Source organism: Muscardinus avellanarius (genome assembly GCF_963383645.1).
Source record: "Muscardinus avellanarius genome assembly, chromosome: 15".
Classification (NCBI taxonomy): Eukaryota; Metazoa; Chordata; class Mammalia; order Rodentia; family Gliridae; genus Muscardinus; species Muscardinus avellanarius.
In genome coordinates this window covers 64514158-64537031 of record NC_137801.1, presented here as the reverse complement: position 1 = coordinate 64537031, position 22874 = coordinate 64514158, and the positions used below count along the sequence as shown (strand labels likewise).

Genomic DNA, 22874 nt, shown 5'->3' with positions numbered 1-22874 from the left:
GTGCCGTGGGATGCTGCCTCGCGGGGCGGCGGGGACCGGGGACGAGGGGAGGCAGAGCCGAGCAGGGTCGGCGCTGTCCAGGGCGGCCGAACCCCTCCTTTCTCCCAGCCCCTGGCTCCGGGGCCGGAGATGCGTTTTTCAGCCCCAGGGTTTTTCTCGCCAGGAAAATGCATGAAGCGTTTTCCCCAGGATGATGGCTTTTTGCTGCCCTTAGGACTCAGCAGTCGAATTTTTAAGTGTGTTACTGATTCATCTCTCTCTCTCTCCCTCCTTCTGTCATCACAGGTTTAAACTTACACGAATCGCTCTCTGGAGGAGGAGGAGACCCGCCGCGCGATTGACACGCATATTCCTCTAGGCATCCTCCCTCAGCCCCCACCCCCACGGCCGATCCGGGTGACTCCTCTCCGGGCTGAAATCCGAGAAGAAATCCTTAGATCTTAAAAAAAAAAAAAAAAAAAAATCTAGAAGCCATCGTATTTCGCTTTGCTGCTTCCCATTTGCAAGATGAAGAAGTTTTTCGACTCCCGGCGAGAGCAAGGCGGCTCTGGCCTGGGTTCTGGCTCCAGCGGAGGAGGGGGCAGCACCTCGGGCCTGGGCAGTGGCTACATAGGAAGGGTCTTTGGCATCGGGCGACAGCAAGTCACTGTGGACGAGGTTTTGGCGGAAGGTAAGGTGGAACTTAGAGCGCCGTAAATTAAAATCTTCTGCTGATGTGGCAAGACTGGTTTCTAGTTATCGAATGTATGAATGGGTTTTGACCAATTGACCCTCCCTTCCCCCTTCACTTTCCCTGTGAGTCATTGTCCTTGAGAGATTTAAAACTGAGATTGGAGAGTGACAGGGCCTTCAGGGGTGTGTGCGCGCGAGTGTGGTGGAGGGGTTTACCGAAATTGTTTACTTCAGTGGCCTTTTATTATAGAAAAAAGCGTCGAGAAGCCGCTTTCCTTCCCTGGCTGAATTATGTGGATCAGATGAGAAAATGTATGTGTAAAAGTGTACAGCTTTACATCGAATGCAGACGGGTGGGCTCTTCATTCTCTAAGACTCGAAATATTGATGTAAAGGTAGAAGGATGGGCATGGAGGAATCATTAAGAGGAGAGAGAGGTTTCTCCTACCCAACTTTCCCACTCCATGAGCAGGCGTTGAAAGGAAGAGAATGTTTTAGGGGAACGGGAATGTGTTTTTCCGAGAGTCAAGGCGCTTGGTGGATGTATCTGGGTTCGTTTGCTGACCCAACTGAAATCAGGTACACAGGATATAGTGAAGATAATAGAAATGATATGAAATGAAGGTGATTATTCCAATCTCATAGGCCCCTTCTTCCCTCTGTTTTAGTTTTTATTAGGAATAACTTGAGAGTGTCTCTGATTTTGTTTTTCACTGAAATCAGGTCCACAGGATATAGTGAAGATAATAGAAATGATATGAAATGAAGGTGATTATTCCAATCTCATAGGCCCCTTCTTCCCCCTGTTTTAGTTTTTATTAGGAATAACTTGAGAGTGTCTCTGATTTTGTTTTACCTCTATCGGAGAGGATGTTATTTAGATCTTCTGTGTAAATGCCTTCTGTGTGTGTGTGTGTGTGTGTGTGTGTGTGTGTGTGCGTGCGCATTGTATATCTGTACATATGTAGATGTACATGTTTATCCTGGCTTTCGGGAAATCTTTGCATATATCTTTTGCTAACCTTAACCTCGACCTTCATAATTATGCCAGACTCATACTTTTCACAGTTCATTGCCGGCATAAAGCAATTCAAACTAATTGGATGGGGCCAACCTGCTTTAGGTTGTGTTATAGACTTCGAGGGGTTGGGAAGAGGGAGGCCTCTATTACTGTAACATGGTGGTAGGGAAGAGTTTATTAAGTGGGGAAGAGAGAAGCTAAGCGCTCTCTTTAAAAAGGAGGCTTTTGCAAGTTAAGACTGAAGCAAAGATCCCTACCTGGGCCCAGGAGTGGTGCAGGCTGGTGGGTAGGTTGGGAAGAGGCAGAAGCTGTGTTTGGCTCTCAGCTTGTGTAAGTGCTGGATTCAACAGGGCCCAGTTTCTGGGGGCAGGGTTGAAGCTTGTAGTTGAAAAACACTATTTTTAAAAAGTGCTTAAAAATGAATGTCCTTGTGAAATTATTGCTCTTTCTTTCTCAGTACTGCTTTAGCTGGACCTAATCCGGGGCCTGAGTCACTGTCTCTCTGGATCCTTCCTTGTGGGCTTTGGTGCAGGATGGGAGATGCTTCTGTGCCCGCTGCCAAATCTGTACCCTTGAGTCTGATCTGTCTCTTTCATCCCTGTGCCAAAGCCCTTGACTGCAGTGGGGTGGAGAAACAGATGAGTGTGTGTGAGGGAGCCATGAGGAGAAATGAGGGGGCACAGAGTTCTTTCCTCCCCTTCTGAATGGCCTCTGCTGACCTTATGGCCCAAGAGCATATTTTTCAGCTCCGATGTTATCTCGTCATGCCTGGTGCCCTGAGCAGTGCCTGTTCTCTGAGCCTGGCAAATTTGGGCTTTGTTACATCTAGGCTGCCGTCCTCTTCCCTGGAATTCATCCCCGACACCTGCACATCATGTGTTTTGTTTTTAAGTGGAACTTTAGGCTTGTAGCTGTGCATTCGTTTCCTTAATTATTCATTCAACAAACTGTTACGGAGCGCCGATGATGTGCCAGGCATGGTGCAAGGCTCTGGAGACAAGTTATTAGACTAGATTCTAGAGTCTACATACGGCCGCAACAGATGAAAAGTAATAGCCAGTTATAATAGAGTGATGCGTGCTATCGTGGAAGTTAGTTTAGGGTGCAATGGCTACCAGTTTTATTTGATCAGGGTCCTCAGTTCTAGGGAGTTAAGGACTCTTTTCTGGAGGAACTGACTGAAGGATGAGTAGGCCAGTGTGGTGGCAGCATTGGCGAGGACTTGGAGTGGCACGAGAGGGTCGTGTAAAGTTGGCCCAGCAGTGCGGCCCTCTTCGTGTTCTTTGGTTATGACTGAGTTTGAATTTGCGGCCTTAGAACTATGTAGATATGTAGGAGTCAGTATACAAAGTATTTATGTAGCGCCTACAAAGGCACCGCTCTGTTCTGGAAGGCACGAGGGAGGTCTGAAAGGGGCTGCCGACGAAGTGGGAATACAAGGCAGTGGTGTGGTTACGAGAGCCGTCTGTGGGGTCAGACAGATGTAGGTTCAAGTTCTGGATCTGTTTTACCAGCTATGGAATTGGTTGAAGATAGTTGAGACCTCTCTTCTTTTTTAATACGTTATTGGCACACTGTAGTTACACATTACAGTGAGATTCGAAGTAATACATTCAGACCTGCACACATCACTTTCTAAACCACTCAAAATGCCTGTTTCCCCTTGGCAGTGTGTCTAAAGCTTGGAGCCTGGATCAGCAGCAGCCTTACCATCTGGGAGCGTGTTAGAACCGCAGATTCTCAGGCCTCACTCCAGACCCTGGGTGGGGTCGTTAACAAGCTCTTGGGAGATCGTGATACAAGTTAAAATTTGAGAACCCTACCGACAGTCTTGAGAGTTAAGTAAGACAACCCACATAGAAAGTATTTAAGCCAGGCATGGTGGCGCATGCCTGTAACCCCAGTGCTTGGGAAGCTGAGTCAGGAGGATCTCAGGTTTGAAGCCAGCTTCAGCATCTTGGTGAGATCATCCATAATTTAGTGAGGCTCCGTTTCAAAATAAAACGTAAAATAAGGCTGAGAGTGTAGCTCAGAGGTAGAAATCCTCTAGGTTCAATCCTCAGTAAACACACACACACACACACACACACACACACACACACAGTATTTAATATTTTTCAGGAGTTCAATAAATGGTAGCCACTGTTTACCTGGAAAAATATTTATTTAAAGGGGAATGGAGAGCAACTTGAAGGTTGGCTTGGCCGTAGCAATCTGAGGCAACCCTTCCTCCATTCTGGGTGGGCTGAGCCAGATGGTTTTTGCATCGAATGTACCAGCTTCTTAAAGGTCAGTAGATGGTTTGGGGAGCCACACTCCTTCCCTGGACCCTCTTCTCTTGGTCCTTTAGTGCTGACCGATTCACTGGTCCCAGCCAGAGTTGTCTAAGGACAGTGAGAGTTGAATACCACATGCCCAGGGCAGTGGCCAGGCAGTTTAGGGAGGGTGGTGTGGGGGAGCTTCAAACACAGACCTGAATGCCACCACCTTATTATTTCTTTTTCCTGAATATGGTTGTTAGTCTGTGGATTGTAGCGAGGAGTTGCAAGAACCCCAAGAAATGATGCTAGGTAAAATAAGAGAATGCTGGGTTGCTCTTTCTCTATTGGCAGCTTCAGCTTTGCTGGTCTGGCTCACTAACTAGTCCAGAGGGAACTGTGTTGTCTGAGGGAAGCATATCTCTAGGCTGAGTGCTGGGGAGGATACGTTCTCTCTAGCTTTCTTAGCGAAGATGCCATTATGAGATGCTAAATCATGTCTGAGTTAATGGGCATGTGATATCAGGAACGATTTGGTGTAAGCTTCCAGAATGAGCTCAGTGGGAAAATTAGAGCAATGCTTCAAGAAGGACTGAGAAGCAGTGCTTTCATCATACTTCTTTAGCTATATGAGGCCTTATATCTAAGCTTTAAACAATAAGGAAATGTTTAATACCTGCTGTGTCCAAGACCACATTTCAGAGCTGTATCAGTTTTATATAAGGAAGACTAGCTGGCTCCTCAAATGGTCCCCCCGCCCCCACCGGCACTGAAGGAATTCAGGTTCAGTGGTGAATGAGAACTAAGACTTTGTATCAGAAAACTGATAATTTCTCCTATCTATAGAGCACGCTAGTGAGACTTAAAAATGTACGTGAAACCACACACAGAATAAATTCGCATACAGCATATAATTCAGATGCCTTGGTGGTGACAGTGTGATACATGCATGTATATCTCTGGTAAACATTTATTAGTGCTTCTTTGTGGCAGGTTCCAGAGAAAATAAGTTGGATGGGACATATACTCATAGACCAATAAATAACCTCAAGATACACATCTAGCACTGAGCGTAGGCCTTACTGTATAATAGACAGTAAGAGATGTTAAGAGGTGATCGAGAGAAAGGTCCTGAGGCTGAGGGCCCCTAATGAAGGAAGATTTGAGCAAGAATGGAAATTAGCCAGCAGATGTTCCAGCTGAGGGTTACTAAGGCCTTCCAGCCAGAGGCAGCAGCAGACGCAGAGGTACAGAGCTGAGAAGCAGAATGGTGAGCTGCAGAATATTGACTAGTCTTACGTTATTATTGTGGTTACCACAAGTCTCCCCTCCAGAATGAAGAAAAGAAGGACAGGAAGTGGTAGAATGAAATTCTTTTACATTTGCTCCCCAGTACGCATTGGATGTGTTTGCTGCTTGCTTTCTCTAGTGGCCCTTGGCCTTTTAAAGAACTGTCAAACAGCTACATATATGTACTGCTTCGCTACTGTGCTTCAGCTCTTGGGGGGAGGGGAGGAGCTAATTTGGGGTCACAAAAAGCAAGAAGCGTGAAGCAGAAGCAGGCATGTGTGTGTATGTGTGTGAGCATGCATGCCTGAGGGAATAAGGGGAGGCAGGGAGATGACCAGTGTTACAGAAAGAAGTAGTGAACAGCGTTGATGATGAGGATGTTTGACTAGACAGAAGGTCTGTTGGTGAGGAAAGGAAGAAATAAGTTTATGGAAACCCTTGAGAGCAGACAGATAGATTAGTTATAAGCACCTGAGGCCTTCTCTTGACGCAAATACCAATTTGATCCCTCCCACTTCAGATGTCTTTGCCTGCTGGGAAGTCTGGTTTTTTAGAGGCAACTGCAGATTTTCAGGGGGTGGTTTGTGAATGGTGTCTTCTTCCTGGCTTCGGGCATGATGACGGTTATAGCTTTGCTAAATATAGCCAAATCCAGAATTCAGAAATGAAGTCCAGAATAAGCAATCGCTATGGCCAGAGCCCTTCTGTTGGCCTTTCTAACAAAGTCAAGCACATTTAATGAGAGATGATGGAGAGAGAGCATGTGATTTTGAGGGGAGCAGTATTAGAGGAGGCATGCTCTTGTACTTTGATAGCTAAGATGGCTTGTAGAGTACACAAGAAAGGCTTGATAAATACTAATAAAACACCTGAAAAAAGTGCCTACATTAAGCTATCATTCTAACTTGTAATATTTGAAAGTTGATCCTTCAGAAAGGGGACTATACCACCATCCACCTTCGTCTTGTACTCTTAGAAGGAGAGATGCCTTCTGAGCCCACTTCCAAGATAATGGTGACATCTGTGTCTGACAAATAGAAATGGTGTTATCTACTGAAGTGGCATCTAGCATGTGAGGTAGCAAAGGCTGACCTGCAGTCTACTTTTGTGGACCCATATTTGGTGTGGAGGAAGAGCACTGCATTTGGAATCAGAAGATCAGGTTTGTCAGTTCATCCACTGTCTTATCCAGTGAGCATTGCTGAAAGGCACTTGCTCTGTGTGGGGCATCACGCAGGGGTGAATGGTGCGTGGTTCTGCCTGCGGAACTCACAGCCATGGCCCTTGAGATGTGTGAGAAAAGAGCTACAGGTCCTGTAATGGAGGGATGGTAAGGGAGAGGGCCACACACCTGGGCGTGCAGTTAATTTTGTGGTGTGGGAAATGGTCTAAAAAGCTACGCAAAGGTAACATTGGAGAATTTTCTTCCAAAAATGAGAACATGATGCTAGATGGACAAGGTTGGGAGAACATTCTAGGCAGAGAGGATAACATGGCCAAAGGTGCAAAAGCAGGAAAGTGTACTGCTTGCTGGGGAGCTGTAGGATTTGAGATAGAGGCAATAATCTGATAGTGGCCCAGGGATGTGCTCTCCAATAAAGTAGCCACAAGCCACATATAGCTATTTAAATTTAAACCATTTAAAATAAAATAATAATTTAATTCTTCAGATACATTAGCTATATTCCAATAGCTTAATAGCCACATGTGGCTAGGGCTTAACGTTTTGAACAGGGCAGATAAGACTTTTATCAGCACAAAAAGTTTTATTGGGCAGTTTGGGTCTAGGACAATAGCCTCTAAATTTTATGGGTAGAATAGCACCATGAGTTAAGAAGCATACCGTCTTTTATGATGGTAAGTTACCTTCATGTCCTTCTGTCATTCGCTAATATCTGAAGGCACACTTCTACTTAGTATGGAAGGATAGTGGACGTCACCCATATTTTAAAGATCTCACAAGGTATCAGTGAATTTCTTGTCATATCTTATTAGACTGTGATTGTTTCTGCCTTGCAATGTACTTGATGAAGAGTATACTAGGAATAGAAATGGCTGTCATACTGCCATTCTCTTGTTCATTTATGCTTGCGTTATCTTTAAGGTTTCATTACAGAAATCTTTCTAAGCCTCTTGTTTGTTTTATGAGGGTTAATCCATTTAAAACAATGCAACTAGTGATTCCACTTAACCAAGCCCACATAAATTTCATTACCTCTCAGGGGGCTGAAAGGCTATCATCATTAACCCTCTGATGTGAGACTCTGTGGCCATATATTATATAGTAGTAAAGATAAAATTTTATTTTTTCCAATTTCTTAAATTATAGTAGAACATGTAAAAAAATTTACCATTGTAATCATTTTTAGTGTATGGTCCAATGATATTAAATGCATTCATAATGGTCAACCATCACCACCATCCGTCCCCATAACTTTTCATCTTGTAAAACTGAAATTCTGTACCCATTGAATGGTAACTTCTTATGTATTTCCTCTCATCTCTGGCAAGCACCAGTTCACCTTTTCACTCTAATTTTGACCTTTTTTTGGTACTCGGGATTATATCTAGGACATTCTCCCTCTGAGCTACACTCATAGCCTTTTTTATTTTTTTATTTTGAAGCATGGTCCTCACTCAGTTGCTGAGGCTGGCCTCAAACCTGTGATCCTCCTGTCTCAGCTCCTGAGTTGATTTTGACTGCTTTAAGTACCTCATGTTATTTCTTCAAGACCCTGCATTCAATATTTTTGCTACATACATAGAAGTAGAATTTTTGGATCATATGGCAATTTTTTACTTATTTTTGAGTGGTACTGGGGATTGAACTCAGGGGGCCTTCTATCTCTAGGCTACATTCCCTACCCCTATTTTATTTTTTATTTTGAAACAAGGTATTACTAGTTTGCTGAGAGTCTTGCTAAATTGAGGCTGTCTTTGAAACTATAATCCTCCTGTTTCTGCCTTCCAAGTAACTGGGATTACAGGCATGTGCCAAAATGCTTGGCCTTTATTTTTAATTTTTGAGAAACTGCCATATGGTTTCTTGCAGCAGGTATACCAATCTTACATGTCCATCAACAGTATATCAACATTTGTTAATTTCTGTTTGTCCTAGGTGCCATCCTAGGGGCATGAGGTGTTATTATCTCACTGTAGTTTTTTTTTTTTTTTTTTTTTTTTTGGTGGGTCTAGGGATGGAACCCAGGGGCATTTGACCTCCGAATGCCCCTGCTACACCCCCTGCCCTATTATTTTATTCTTTATTTTGAAACAGGGTCTCACTAAGTTGCAGAGGGCCTCACTAAGTAGTTGAGGCTGTCCTTGAACTGAAATCCTCCTGTCTCAGCCTCCCGAATGCTGGGATTACAAGCTTGGGCCACCACGCCTGCCTCACTGTAGTTTTGATTTGCATTTTTCTAATCATTTGTGTTGTTGAACATCTTTTATGTGTTTATTAGCCATTTGTGTATCTTCTTTGGAAAGATGCCTAAGTCTTTGTCCATTTTTGAGTAAGATTGTTATTGAGTTTTAGGAATTCTTTCTATATTCTGGATATTATTTCCCTTTCAGATATATATGATTTGCAAATATTTTCTCCCTTTTTTGGCTCGTCTTTTTACTCAAAGAATCTTATCTAATATGATGAAAATAAATATAGAGGGAGGATCTTACATTTTCTTTCTATATCCCACTGGATTGTTCTGGGTAACCCTGTTTGCAGAGCATTGGTCCAGAACAGTGGTTCTCAGCCACTTTTTGTTCCTCAAAAAAGACTGAAAGTACTTACTTTCGCTTTACCAGGAGAACATTAGAATACATGCAAACAGGCGGACTAGGTATGTTCCCTAAAGCAAGGTTCATTGAAGGAGGGGTTCCGGAGAAAAGACTCAGTCTACCTTCACAAATATTTTATAACATTGCATTTCTCATTCATCTCTTTCCCTCATCTCCTCCAGAATTTAGACATTATACCACGTAGCCAGCATTGCAATAGATATTATTTTGTGGGGTTCACTTGTTTCTTGTGTGTTGATCATATATCAACTAGAAAGTCAGGAGCCAAGTCTTCATTACTTCTCTAGTTACCTTTTCACCTTTTCACCATAGCATCTCAGACATGAGATGTTACCATAGCATCTCAGACATGCTGAGCACATACAGGATGCTAAGTAAGCCTTGCTGGCTCTTACACACAATGGCCTAGTGCCCGTACCCTCCCATTTCATAATCACAGTATCCCTAAGAGGTAGGAAGGACAGTTCTTAACTGCACACACGAGGAAGCAGTGGGTAATACCAGTTCCCATTTGACAAAAGTAGCAGTGAAAGAACTTGACTCCAAGGCCCTTAGATGCAATGCAGATTCTTTCCGAAAAGTCTTCCTCATACAGATAACTTTTCTCATAACTTTTTTTTTTGGAGTGTGTATGTGGTGCTTCAGGATCGTTGTATATGCCAGGTAAATGCGCCACCACTAAACCTGACCCTTTTCCTAACAGGCTCGACACTTAAATAACCCTTTTCACCTGGTCTGGTGGCACATGCCTGTAATCCCAGCTACTGTGCAGGAGGATTGCAAGTTCAAGTCCAGCCTGAGCAATTTAGCTGGCTCTTGTCTAAAAATAAAAAAATAAAAAGGAGATATAGCTCAATGTTATAGTGCCCCCTGGGTTCAATCCCCTGTACAAGAAGAAAAAAAAATAGCAAGAAATTCCCCAGACCTTTCCAATTGAATCTCCTCAATATGAGCTTTTTAAGGCAGGAGATGCTTCCATAACATTTTGAGGTTTCTCATGGTCTCAGTCCATTTTGACTGCTATAACAAAATGCTCCAAACTGGGTAGCTTATTAACAGCAGAAATTTTATTTTTTCTGAATTCTGAGGGCTGGGAAGCCAAGACCAGGGTGCCAGCATAGTTGGGTTCTGTTGAGGGCCTCTTTTGGGTTGTAGACTGCCCACTTCTTCTCAGTGTGTCCTTAAAGAAGGAAGGGGTGAGGTCTGGGGCCGTTTTGATAAAGGCACTGATTTCATTTACCTAATTACTACCCAAAGATTCCATCTGCTAATATCACCTTGGTGATTCAAATTTAACATATAAATTTTGGGGTAATGTAAGCATTCAAACTATAACATTCATATGTGGAAATATGGGGAGCCTCTTTTTTGAGGCCCCAAATTCATGTTCAGTAAGTGGTACTGGCTCACCTGTTTTCAACCAGGGCCTTCCAAGACTTGCCATTTTACCTGTCTGGGTTTACTGGTTTATTTCTGTAAGTAGCTATTTTATGCAGAAAATTACATAAGGATTTTTAGCTATAATAGGTTAAGAAAGATTGCTAGTTTTTTGTTTCTGAGGAAATGAATGAAGATAATGAGTGATTTGCCTAAAGTCACACCGTCCTCCCGAGTCACCCCAGCTCCCGGTCCCTAGGCTGGTCAGCGTGGCATGCTGTGCACCTTGGCCCTGCCGACCTTTCAGTCTGGGCAGTTCATTCTTGTGGGGGACCATTGTGTGCACTAAAGAATGCTTACCGTGTCCTGGCTTCTACCTACAGATGACAGTCACACATACTTCCTCAGTTGTGTCAGTGAAAAACATCTCCAGACGTTGCTAATGTCACCTGGGGGGTGCACAGTCACCTGTTCTAGGGAACATATCTGGTTCTGTATGTTTGGATATATTCTAGTCTTCTCTTAGTAAAGTTGGAGTGAGTATTGCAATAATTTTGGTCTTTTTCAGGGAGTAAAATTGCCTACATATATAAATCAAATGCACTGTGTTTATACCCAAACAAAAAAAGCCTTTTCATCCTACGCGGATTTGAATCATTTAGGACTAATAAATATTAATGCCTTAAGGTACTACTGACTGTAGCATTTAGCATTTCTTTTTTATTTTTTATTATTAGCATATTATCTTTATTATTATTATTATTATTGAATCTATTACGCATACTTTACACAATCTCAGTCCTTCTATCAAGTCACAGATAATTGTTACAAAGGCAAGTCCTTTTGAATGTGCTTTCCACTTGGGTAGATGGCAAATTCCAGAAATTGAAACAGAAGTTGAAAGAGTGAAAGCGTGCATTTCCATTTGAGGTTGCTGTGGTTGAATCAGTTTGAGCTGGTCACTTTTCTCCTTGGGGTCTGAGTTAACCTTGGCAGACAATGGATGGCAGTGCCAGTCGAGGCTTTGTTATTTATGATTTCTGAAAAGCTGAGAGATTATTGGACCAAAGAGCTTATGGCATCCCTATATTATTATAATAGAAGGCTAAGCATAGCCTTGAAGCCAGATTATCATTTGTAATTATAATGATCTTAAATAATAACGCTTTTCATCTGGGACTTGAGTCCTGGAGAAAGTCGTCTAATGCCATGTAATTTGTTTGGTGCTTGTTTTCAAGGACATTTATAGCTATTGTCTGGGACCTTTAGGGTGAGGGAAAGATTATTGTCCTTTTGGTACTGAGAAAGAGCTTTTGAACAAATAGCAACTTCATTATCTATGGAGATGAGAAAAAGAAATGGGCCTCAGGCACTGCTGGGGGCCTCCCTGGAGGATCAGGGCCTGACAGCATCTGCAGAGGTGGCAAGTTCCCTGCCTGTGCCTTGACTCATCCTTTCCCAGGCCAGTCACTGCGGGCTCAAGAAGTACTGATTATCTTTCAGGGTTATTAGACTTGTTTAGTTTTCCCTGGAGGTAGCCCAACCCTGTTCTTCAGGCCTCTGTCCGCTATTTTGTTTAGAATTCTGGGAATATTAGTGGGGAAGGGGGGAGAATTGCAGGGGGGCCGCATTGGAATAATTCCATTAGGCCTTTGGCTGTGGAAAAAGCTTGGCTTGACCAGATGGTATAAGTCAGTAATGACTAGGGAAAACCTGATATGCAGTACTGTCCTGCCTCTTTTTCCTCTCAGACTAAAGTGAGTGCTGCAGTGTCTTCCTTAGAGACTTCCAAGGTTAGCACTGGGTGTGGCAGTTTAAAAGCATGGGCACTGGAAGCCTCAAGGCAGTCTTGGTTTGAATCTTGGATCTGACCCTGTGATGTTGGGCAACTTACTAAGGCCTACTCTTTGCATTTATAAAAAGCAAAAACACGGGTTTTAGTAAGAATTATGAAATGATTACATGAAGAACATTTAGCATAATGCCAGGCATATAGTTGGTTAGCGATCTCTGAATGGTAATTCTTCATATTTGGGTTCATGAATTTTGTTTTTATCAGGGGATATTTGTTTTGCTATGTGTCTAACCTGGTGAGCTGGAATTTTGGAGAAGATATATGTGTCAAAACATTTTTCCTAAGCTGGACGAAGTGGTGCACGCTTGTAATCCCAGCATTTGGGAGGCTGAGACGGGAGGATCACGGTTTGTGGGACAGCCTCAGCTACTTAGTGAGGTCCTTTGCAACTCAGTGAGACTGTTTCAAAATAAAAAATAGGGCTGAGGGTGTAGCTCAGAGATAGAATGCCCCTGGGTTTCATCCCTAGTAGGGGTGGGGAAAAATTACTAACCTACCAAGTAACTATTAGTATGATGGACTGCTTTATCCAGGGCTGTGCCCTGGTACTGTGTTCTCCCTGGTACTGTTAGCTGTTTATGATGCTTTACTCATAGTGTTCCCTGTACCTGGGATCCCCTCCCCTCCCCTTCCCATCTATCTTAACTATAGTTCTTACCACAGCTGCTTCTGCGTGCCTGCCATTCTTTAGTGTGTATGTGTTTGGTTGGGTGGGGGGACTGGAGATTGAACATTCAGTTCAATTCAGGGGCATTCTACCCCTGAGCTACACCCCCAGCCCTATTTTTTACCCTTTTATTTTGAAACAGGGTCTCACCAAGTTGCAGAGGGCCTCACTAAGCTGAGGCTGGCTGTGAATCTGCCATCCTCTTGTCTCAGCCTCTAAGTACTGGGATTACAAGTGTGCGCCACTACACTTGGCCTGTTTTATTTTTTATTTGGAAAAGGATCTCACCAAGTTGTGGAGAGCATCAGTTAGTTGCTGAGGCTGCCTGGGAATCTGCAATTCTCCTGTCTCAGCCTTCCAAGTACTGAGACGACAAGCATGCGCCACCACACCCAGCTCTGGATGCTTGTCATTCTTGACTGTTTTGGATCTAAAATCTCAAACATTTATTTAGCTTTTATCTATGTCATTTGTATCTACTTCCCAATGTTAAATAATCAGTTCTTTGGGGGCAGGCGATTCTTAAATTAGAACAAAATAACCATGGGTACTAGAAAATAAATTAGGTGAATGAATGAAATCAAACTCACTGGGCAGGCCAGAGTGACCAGACAGATTCCAAATATACAGACCTCCCTTATCCCTGTTCCAGTAATATGGCAGATCTATGTTTGAGGACTTCACATAGCTTATTACAGTGATAAGAACTACTGAATCTTCTAGGATTTCAGTAAAGTTGAGAAATAACATCTTCCAGAAAGTTATATGAATCCCCTTGTTGATTAAATTATGGTTGCCTGCTACTGTCAGTCTGAGGAGTGGAGATATCACATGTAAGTACCTTAACTATATAAAAGAGCTTCAAAACTATCTAGCTGGTGTACTGTAGAGATAGAGTAGGTCGAGTATCAAAAACTCATGTGTTGCTGAAGCTTATCTTAAGGCACAGCATACATTCATCTTCTAGTTTGTGATGGATGTAGATTGACCAGCAGTAAATTGGGACAGTGATCCTCAGTAAATGAGGTAATGAGGAGGGGACAAACATGAAGGGAAAAGTAATTTGAAAATGTGTAGATTGGCCCCGCGGCCCAGTGGGTGAAGGAGGCAAGCTCAAGGAGGAGGGGTTGGTGGGATACCTACTAAGTGACTTGTAGGTGTAAGGGCTGGGCGCGTGAAGAGGGCATAACACTGTCATGTTTATCAAAGGGAAACTCAGTTCTGAAGCGAGAGGGCTGGTGCTCTTACAACATAGGTGGGCACTTGTTTCTCCTTGTTCTTGCTAGTCTCAGCGAGGAGGAGTTGAAAGGGTTGTTCAACAGCAACCCTGCCTGGGTCTTACCCTGTGAACTTTGTGACTTTGTTGAGAGGTCGGCTCTAGGTGGCTCTTTGGCCAGCAACGAGAATTCATTGGAAAAGGTTAATTATTGGCAGTAGAGACTTTCCTAGACGATGTATTTATATCTTTTTTAAAATGGTAGTTCAGAATAAATAAAACAGGTATTTGAGTGGCTGTGTACTCACCTAGCAATTATAGGGTGACTTTTAAGGTGATGCAAAGGATCGGTGCTCAAGTCCTGCCCTGGGGGTAGCTCACAGAATACGAACCATGGTCTGGGTGAGGTCAGGGAAAGAGGTGGCCAGGTCTCTTTCTCAGCAATCTTGGACTCAGGGCTTCTCCTCTCTGACTGTGTCTTTGCTTAGATAAACAAGGAGGTCCCTGGGTGACCTCAAGGGTTTCTTCTAACTCAGTTATGGCTGTTAAATTCTAGTTTCTGTTGAGATTGCCTAGGAGGGAGGTGGGTAGGGTTGATTAGATTGGAGTGTTAGACCTGTGTAGCTGGGACTAAGACAGCCTTGCTGAGATGGATTGTTAACCTGGCCTGCCTGTGCGCTACCCGGGCTGGCAGGTATCATTAGTAATGGAGGTGAAAGATTCTGTTCTTTTCATTCTACCCATCTTTCCCCCTAAACATAGAGCAGTCAGTGTTAATCATTAAATGATGGAGGTGAGAGAAAGCCAGGATGGGTCTTGGGCTTCTGCTGGTGTGATTGGGTAGTTATCAGTATCAGTAAAAAGAAGGAAAAAAACCACAGTGTTTGAGGGGGAAGAGAACGACGTTTGTTTGGGCCTTTTTAGTGTACAGTGCCAACTCCAAGTGTGGGTGTAGTTCAGGATGCTGTTGCATAGGACAGGCCTGAATGTTAGAGAAATGTTGGGGTGGGAGTTGTCATACAAACACGTGGTATGCAGCAAAACTGGACTGGAATGAGGACTGGCAGGAGGCTGTGTGGGGAAGAGTGCGGGCTGTGGGGAGACGCCTTGCTCGCTCGGGAGCACCAGGGGAAGAGGAGCATGCCTGGAATACAAACTCAGGCCTGACCTGTCAGCTCCCACACAGCTCTCTCTCCGCGCCTCAGCCCCAGTGCTTTTCCATTACAGTGATTGCTCCAGAGATGTAACATTGTTTGGTCTGTGTCTTAGGCTGGGCTGGTCCCTTTGCCTGGAGCAGTCTTGTCCTTCTGTGGCTGGCTTCTAGCCATTCAGATCAAGCCTCAGCTCACCTCAGCGCCCTCCTGGACTATCCATATGAGGAGCCAGTCAGGTTTCACTTCCCCACAAGCATGGGTCAGCCGATTTTCTTGCTTATTATTTGTGTGTCTCCTCCCTCTGGAGTCCCAGCCCCGGCAAGCAGGGGTCTTGTCTGACTTGCTCGCTGCTGTCTCTATTGCTGGGAAGAAAACCGGCTCCACCGCGGAGCTCAGTGAAATCAGGGGCATGGTGAGTACGTGTGTGAGGGAGCAGAGGAGTGCTCTGAGGCGAAGAGGTGGAGTCAGGAGGGCCTGAGGTGATGAACATTTATGCAAAGTAAAAGTAAAAGAAGGAAGGATGCTGGGCCTGGTGGTGCAGGAGGATCGCAGGTTTGAGGATAGCCTCAACAAGTAATGAGACTCTTCATCAACCTAGTAAGATCCTGTTTCAAAATTAAAAAAAAAAATGCTGGGTGTATCTTGGAAGTAGAATGCCTCTTGATTTAATCCCCAGTACTACAAAAAAAAAAAAAAAAAGGAAGGATGGATACCTTGGAGTGTTAACATATCACAAAGGTCTAGATAAGATCATATGAATATTCACAAGATTTGGAAATATGGAGAGCATGCTTCCAGATATGAGCTTGGTTATAGCAGTTGAAATGGAGCAATGGAGTAGAATCCCGGTGGCAGAGAGATGATGAGTGAATGGGAATTGAGGTGGATGCCGAGCCAGGGCGGAATTTGTTATATTGTTATTTTATGTTGATATTAATAAGTATTGTCATTATTTGGCAATGAACACTGAATCCAGGGACATTCTAACTCTAAGCTATGCCACAACTCTTTTAATTTTTGTTTTTAGACAAGGTCTCACTAACTTGCTGAGGATGGCCTCAAACCTGTGATCCTCCTATCTGAGCCTCCCAAGTACTGGGATTAGAGCATGCACCACCATACCGGGCCTAATTATCATTTATTGTTGAAAATTTATTTTTTGTCACATAGAGTCTTGGGTGTATTAAGGAGAGAAAGAGCAAAGGAGGGATGAGCAGAGGGAAGGAGGAAGGAAGGAAGGAAGTCCAACTTTAGAAGCAAGATGAAGGGTGTATACAGGTTTGACTTTTCTTCTTTAGTTGGTGGGCCTGAGGATTGAACCCAGGAGCATCCTACTTCTGAGACACCCCCCAAGCCCTCTTTCATTTTTTATTTGGAAACAAGTCTTGCTAAGTTGCTGAGGTTGGCTTCAAACCTGCGATCTTCCAGTCTTAGTTTCTACACTCCTGGGATTACAAGTATGTGCCACCACATGGGGATAAAATATAACTGTCTTTCTATTGAGCCATTTCACTTCCAGAAATTTGTTCTAGGGAAGTAGAGTGCGTACTCAGAGGCTTAGCAAGGACTCATTGCCATCAGAGAGGCAGTGAGGTTAGAAATACAGCAGCGAGCGTTGATGAGCTCCAGCTGAGGGGTAATGGGAGGTTGGCTGAGGTTGAGAGCTCACAGGAGGTGACCTTGGACAGGAGGAAGGATGCCTTAGTCTTTGGCCTGGAAGGAAAAGGTGAAAGAATGGGCACAGAGGAAGAAAAGTTGGTAAGATGTAGGAAAGTTCTTACCTCAGGACTTCTTTTTTCCCTTTCTTTCTCTCATTTTTGCTTCCTTTTTTTTTTTTTTTTTTTTTTTTTTTTTTTTTTTAGTTTTGTACTGAGGATGGAGCCCAGGGGCATTCTACCTCCGAGCTACACCCCAGCCCTAGTTTTTATTCTTTATTTTGAAACAGGGTCTCACTAAGTTGTGGAGGGCCTCACTAAGTAGCTGAGGCTGGCTGTGAACCTGCGATCCTCCTGTCTCAGCCTCCTAAGTACTAGGATCACAAGCATGTGCTACCATGCCCGGCTCCTTTCTTTCTTTTTTGAGACAAGGCCTCCTTAAGTTGTCCAGATGGGCTTGAACTCCAGTCCTCTTGCCGCAGCCTCCTGAGCAGCTGGGACACCATGCATGAGCTGCTGTGTCAGGCTGCTCTTTTCTGCTGATCACTGTGGGTGGGAGTCGCCTTGGGGAATTAAGAAGAGGGGGGAAAGATGTGCAGGGGTTCTTTTGGTTCATAAAAGGGGCTGACAAAGGATAGGTGAAAAGAATGCCTACTTATGTAGAGAAACATTTGAGATGATTTATTGTTAGAAAACAGGTTTCCTTGGCCTCTGAGGGCTTATCAATTTTTAAGCTATTGCTATTTTGGATAGGATTTTTTTCTGAAATAGAGCATGTTTTTCCTGTCTTGTAGAGTATATGCCACGTAGGCAACATCATGAAAGTGGAAAGGACTCCTGGTCTGAACCTGGCTAGTGGCTTCCATGCGCTGTACTCTGGGAAATTGCAACCCGACCCTGCCCACCAAGTTCCTTGTGTGTAAAATGAGGACAAGATGATGGGAAAGTTAGTTTCCAACTCTAACACTCTATGGTTCTTTGATTTCTCAAGTACATTGTTATTACACATTACTATTTTGTTACATATTTATTCAGATGTTTGCTTGCTATGAGTAAGATAGTTTTCTCTTGAGTGAAATGGCCCCAGGTTGTGGTCCTTTTTGAATTTCATGTTTGGTGCCTTACGGTGTTTTCTGGTTTCTTTTTTACAAGACAGTAGCGGTCACTACTTGGCTGCTATCTCCAGGCCTTCCTGAATTAGCGCCATCCCTCTAATTTCCTGCCTTTAATCTGCTATGGACTTGGACACCAAATGACTAAGCTTGTTAGAATCACTAACATGAAAGAGAATTCTTGAGAAGTCTGAGAGTTTGAGGGTCTTGTTTGTTCAAGTATATGAGCTGACATGTATGGGCTTTATTTCTCTTGTTGGCACAGAACCCAGTTTTTTATGTCTCATGTTCTAAGAAGGCTGAGTTTAAGAAATAATGGGTATTTGATATTTATTATTAGTTCAATGTGTTTCCAACGATGTGTCTGAAACGATCTGTTCTCCCCCATCTCCATTTCCTGTTTGCTTCCTGTCTGCTGCCTTCTTCTCTTCTAGCTTGCCCGCCCGAGTCTCCTCAACACACTGCACATGAGCAGCGTGCTAGGCACTGTGACAGCACTGTGGCGGTTATTCAGTTTCTATCTGTTGAGACAACAGAGGTTTCTAGGGTTATAATTCACTGTTCAGTGCTGGGTATGTTTGTATCTTAATAGGGGCCCAGCTGGGGACTCTCAAATGTTTTTTTTTTTGTCTGTGTGTGGTACTGGGGATGGAACTCAGGGGCATTCTACCTCTGAGCTACACCCCCAACCCTTTTTTTAAATTATTTTTTATTTTGAAACAGGGTCTCACTGAGTTGCAAAGGGCCTCACTAAGTAGCTGAGGCTGTCTATGAACTGTGATCCTCCTGTTGCAGCCTCCCAAATGCTGGGATTACAAGTGTGTGCCACCATACCTGGCTTCAAATGGTGTTTGATACTTGAGTCTAGAAAACTTAATGAGGTGAAGGCTAGCTCTATATATAATCTTCGGTTGACAGGGAAGAAAGTAATCAAGTCTCAAATTTGTTTCTGATATAATTTAATCAATAAAATGATTAAAAGAAAGCCAGACAAAAAGAGAGTATATTATTCATAATCTCTTAGGTCAGCATTGTTAATATATTGGTGTGTACACTTCACAATGTTTATTTTTACGAAAATAAGATTATACTCCACATCTTCCTTACAATCTGCTGCCTCAGCAGTCTCTTGTCTTTCTGTGTTAAAGGCCTACATCATCAGTTTTAGCTTACTGTTTACATGTATTGCAATTTATATAGCCAATTTCCTATTATTAGACATTTAATTATGATATAGCTATTATAAAATGGCTGCTGGAAGTATTCTTTCAAGCCCTTGATTATTTATTCTATTACTTTTTTTTTTTTTTTTGGTGGTATTGGGGGTGGAACCCAGAGGTTTTCTACCTCCAGGCTATACTCCCAGACCTATTTTATACTCTATTTGGAAATATGGTCTTATTAAGTTGCTGAGAACCTTACTAAGTAGCTGAGGCTGGCTTTGAACCTGTGCAATCCTCCTGTCTCAGCCTCCTAAGCGCTGGGATTACAAGTGTGCACTACCACGCTTGGCCTATTTTATTACTTTTTTCAAATACATTTCTGGATATATATAAAATGTTTGAGTCAAAAGTTATTCATTTCTTAGCTTTTGATAAAGACTGATTTGAAAAATCAAACCCATATATACTTGTTTTGTGTGTGGTACTGGGGATTGAGCCCAGGGGCATTCTACCTCTAAGCTACACCCCGAGCCCTATTTTTTATTCTTTATTTTCAAACAGTGCCTCACTAAGTTGCGGACGCCCCACTCAATAGCTGAGGCTGGTCGCAAGCCCAGATCCTCCTGTCTCAGCTCCCCAAGTTCTGGGATTACAAGCGTGCGCCGGCACGTTCCCTTTTCTTCCCTCCCTCCTTCCTTCTTGGTCATTGATGTTCTTCCGTGGTACATTTTTGTTCATTTTCTTGTGTTCATATTCTTGTTGGAGCACTCACCTCTGAATGATATATAGAAGTTCTTCGCATATTAAGATACGAATCCTGTTTTGTATGCATTGCAGTTTCTTTTTTCTCTTTGGTCATTTACCTTTTGTTACTGGGCAGCTTTGTGGTCACTTTACATATTTGTGCAATCAAGCATGTCATTCTTTTCCTCCATGACTTTTGTCAGTAGTTAGGGTTGGAAAGACCAGAGCAGAGGGCCAGGCCTAGACCACAGCGAGCTGCGAGTCTGGAGTCTATCTCAGAGCAGCCTGGGGGCTCCGCTGAGCTTTCTAGAGGGAGCCCTGGTCAGAGGAACGCTTTAGTTGCGGCGGGACTGCCCCGGTCTGGGTTGCAGGTGGGGAGGGCAAGGGGGGCACACCTTCACCTCAGGGGGTCACAGGCCAGGGCTTTGTTGTGTGCGTGGATTTAGAGTGAGGAGGAGTGTGGCGTGAGAGCGATTCCAGGTTTCTAGTTTGAGTGCCCCGGTGGGTGAGGAGAGTGACAGTGATGGAGCTGTGTCACACAGCAAGAGGGAGAAGGTGTCCAGAGGCTTAATGAGCAGGCAGATGAGTTCGCCGTTGGTCATGATCAGAATGTAGCCGGCCTGGGTGTTTGGGTTGTTTCCTGTTATGTAACCAACAGCCCTGAAGCCTCCTAGCCTAAACCAACTACAGTTTACTATTTCTCGAGATTCTCTGGGTTGACTGAGGGGCCCAGGTGGACTTCTGCTAGGACTTTTGCTCATCTTATTTGAGGTATGTCAAAATTATCTTTTCTCTTACCTCTCCCCTACCGTATACCTGAATTCTGAACATCCCAGCCTGCACCAAAATATCTTTTTAACCTAACAGTCATACTTAAGAGAAATATGTGTCAGAGATAGACAAGAAGCACTGTGAGTTTATACATAGAGCTGGTGTTTTTATACCTTGGGGAGGGGGTGCACCACCATGAGAGATGAAGGATGTGCCTATTTATTTATTTATTTATTTAATTATTTTTGTGTGGTAGGGGGTGGAACCCTGGGGCCTTTCTACCTCCAGGCTATATTCTTAGACCTATTTTATATTTTATTTTGGAACAGGGTCTCACTAAGTTGCTGAGAGCCTCACTAAGAAGCAGAGGCTGGCTTTGAACCTGTGTGATCCTCCTTTCTCACGAGCGCTAGGATTATAAGCGCATGCGCCACCACGCCCAGCTTAGTCTTTTTTATTTTTATTTTTATTTTTATTTTTACTTTTGGTGGTACTGGGGTTCCTGGAAACCCTTCTACCTCCGGGCTACACTTCCAGACCTATTTTATACTTTTTATTTGGAAACAGGGTCTCCTAAGCCAGTGCGGCTGGCTTCGAACCTGCACAATCCTCCTGTCTTCGCCTCCCAAGCACCGGGGATTAGAAGCATGCGCCACCACGCCTGGCAGTCTTTTTTATTTTTGAAACAGGGTCTCACTGAGTTGCGAAGGGCCTCACTAAATAGCTGAGGCTGTCTGCGAACTGTGATCCTCTGGTCTCAGCCTCCTGAATGCTGGGATTAAGGATATGCTTTTTAAAAGTTTATTTTATTGCCAGGTGTGGTGGCGCATGCTTGTAATCCCCGCGCTTGGGAGGCTGAGACAGGAGGATTGCACAGGTTCAAAGCCAGCCTCAGCTACTTAGTGAGGCTCTCAGCAACTTACTGAGACCCTGTTTCCAAGTTAAAAAAAATAGATCTGGGAGTATAGTCCAGAGGTAGAAAGCCCCTGGGTTCCACCCCCAGTACCACCAAATCAAACAAACAAAAAAAGTTTATTTTATTAAAGTGGACTAAGAACTTTGGGAAACTTGGGTTAATCATTTTTAGGAAGGTGCACCCAGGGAAGCTGAGTGCCATGAAATTGATTTCTTTAAAGTCTCCATGCAGAGGGATGGTATGAAAATCAAGTGTCAGAAGAGGAATGGGCTGAGTATAGAATTGAGGTTGAACAGTGTTTAAATGATAGCATAGAAAAGTCCCTGAAGGAGACAGAGAAGTAGCATCCAGAGAGGTGTGAGGAGGATCAGTAGATGCTGACTGCTGCAGACACGAGACACCAGAGTGTAAAAGCTGGAGTGAAAGATCAGGGCTAGGCTCCCATCTGAAATCCTAAGATTGGAAATGTCTTCTGGGTTGCACAGTGTGTGGTACTGGCTTTCATGAAAGCAGCTGCAGAAGAGTAATAGAAAGAGAATAATAAATGATGTGAGCTGAGTAGGAAGGAGCACCGAGCCTAGGCTTGTCTTCAAGCATAAGCTAAGTGTGGTGGTCCACACCTTGTAATCCCAGCGACCTGAGAGGCTGAGGCCAGAGGGTCCCAAGTTTGAGGACAGTCTTGGCAATTTAGTGAGACCGTGTCTCAAAATAAAAAATTAAAAAGGCTTGGAGAAGGAGGGAGAGGAGGAGGGGGAGCTTAAAGAAAGGAAGGAGACACTCTCTGTAGCTGAGGTTGGGAGCTCCTTCAACCAGCCAGTGGGCCGATGGGAAGGCATGAGGGAAGGAGAGCAAGAAAGAAAAGGGAGAGGAGATTGATACTGACTAAAACAAAAATGAGGGCCGTTCCTGATAGAGCAAGTCCGCAGAGGAGACAGGTAGAGATGGAGTCTTTATCTTTCTAGCTTGTAAGTCTATTCTTTCAGATACTTGGGCCAAAAACACCCATCTAGACCCGCAGTTGGGTCCTCTGTCTCCTCAGGCCCAAGGCCTCTTGCCGCTCACCCAGTGCATCAGAACACTGGGTTTGCTCTACATTCACAGATATCTCATCTCAAATCCAGCCACTCCTGATGCCTCTGCTGCTGTCTCCCTGGGCCTGGAGTAGGGCCGCTGTTTCTTCACCTCTGCTGGAGCCGGCCCAGTCT

At 43.9% G+C, this 22874-nt stretch overlaps 1 protein-coding gene across 6 annotated transcripts in view; it reads left to right on the top strand.

Annotated features, from left to right (window-relative positions):
- Positions 1-507: 507 nt before the first annotated feature.
- The window catches only part of AAK1 (AP2 associated kinase 1), a gene marked incomplete at both ends in the record, with an annotated part of 196073 nt that continues 173706 nt past the window's right edge, over positions 508-22874 (top strand). For all 6 annotated transcript variants that reach the window (XM_080711261.1, XM_080711260.1, XM_080711265.1 and 3 more), the window contains one exon: positions 508-670. In XM_080711261.1, the coding sequence (XP_080567387.1) occupies positions 508-670 (163 nt within the window). The remainder of the gene's footprint in view (positions 671-22874) is intronic.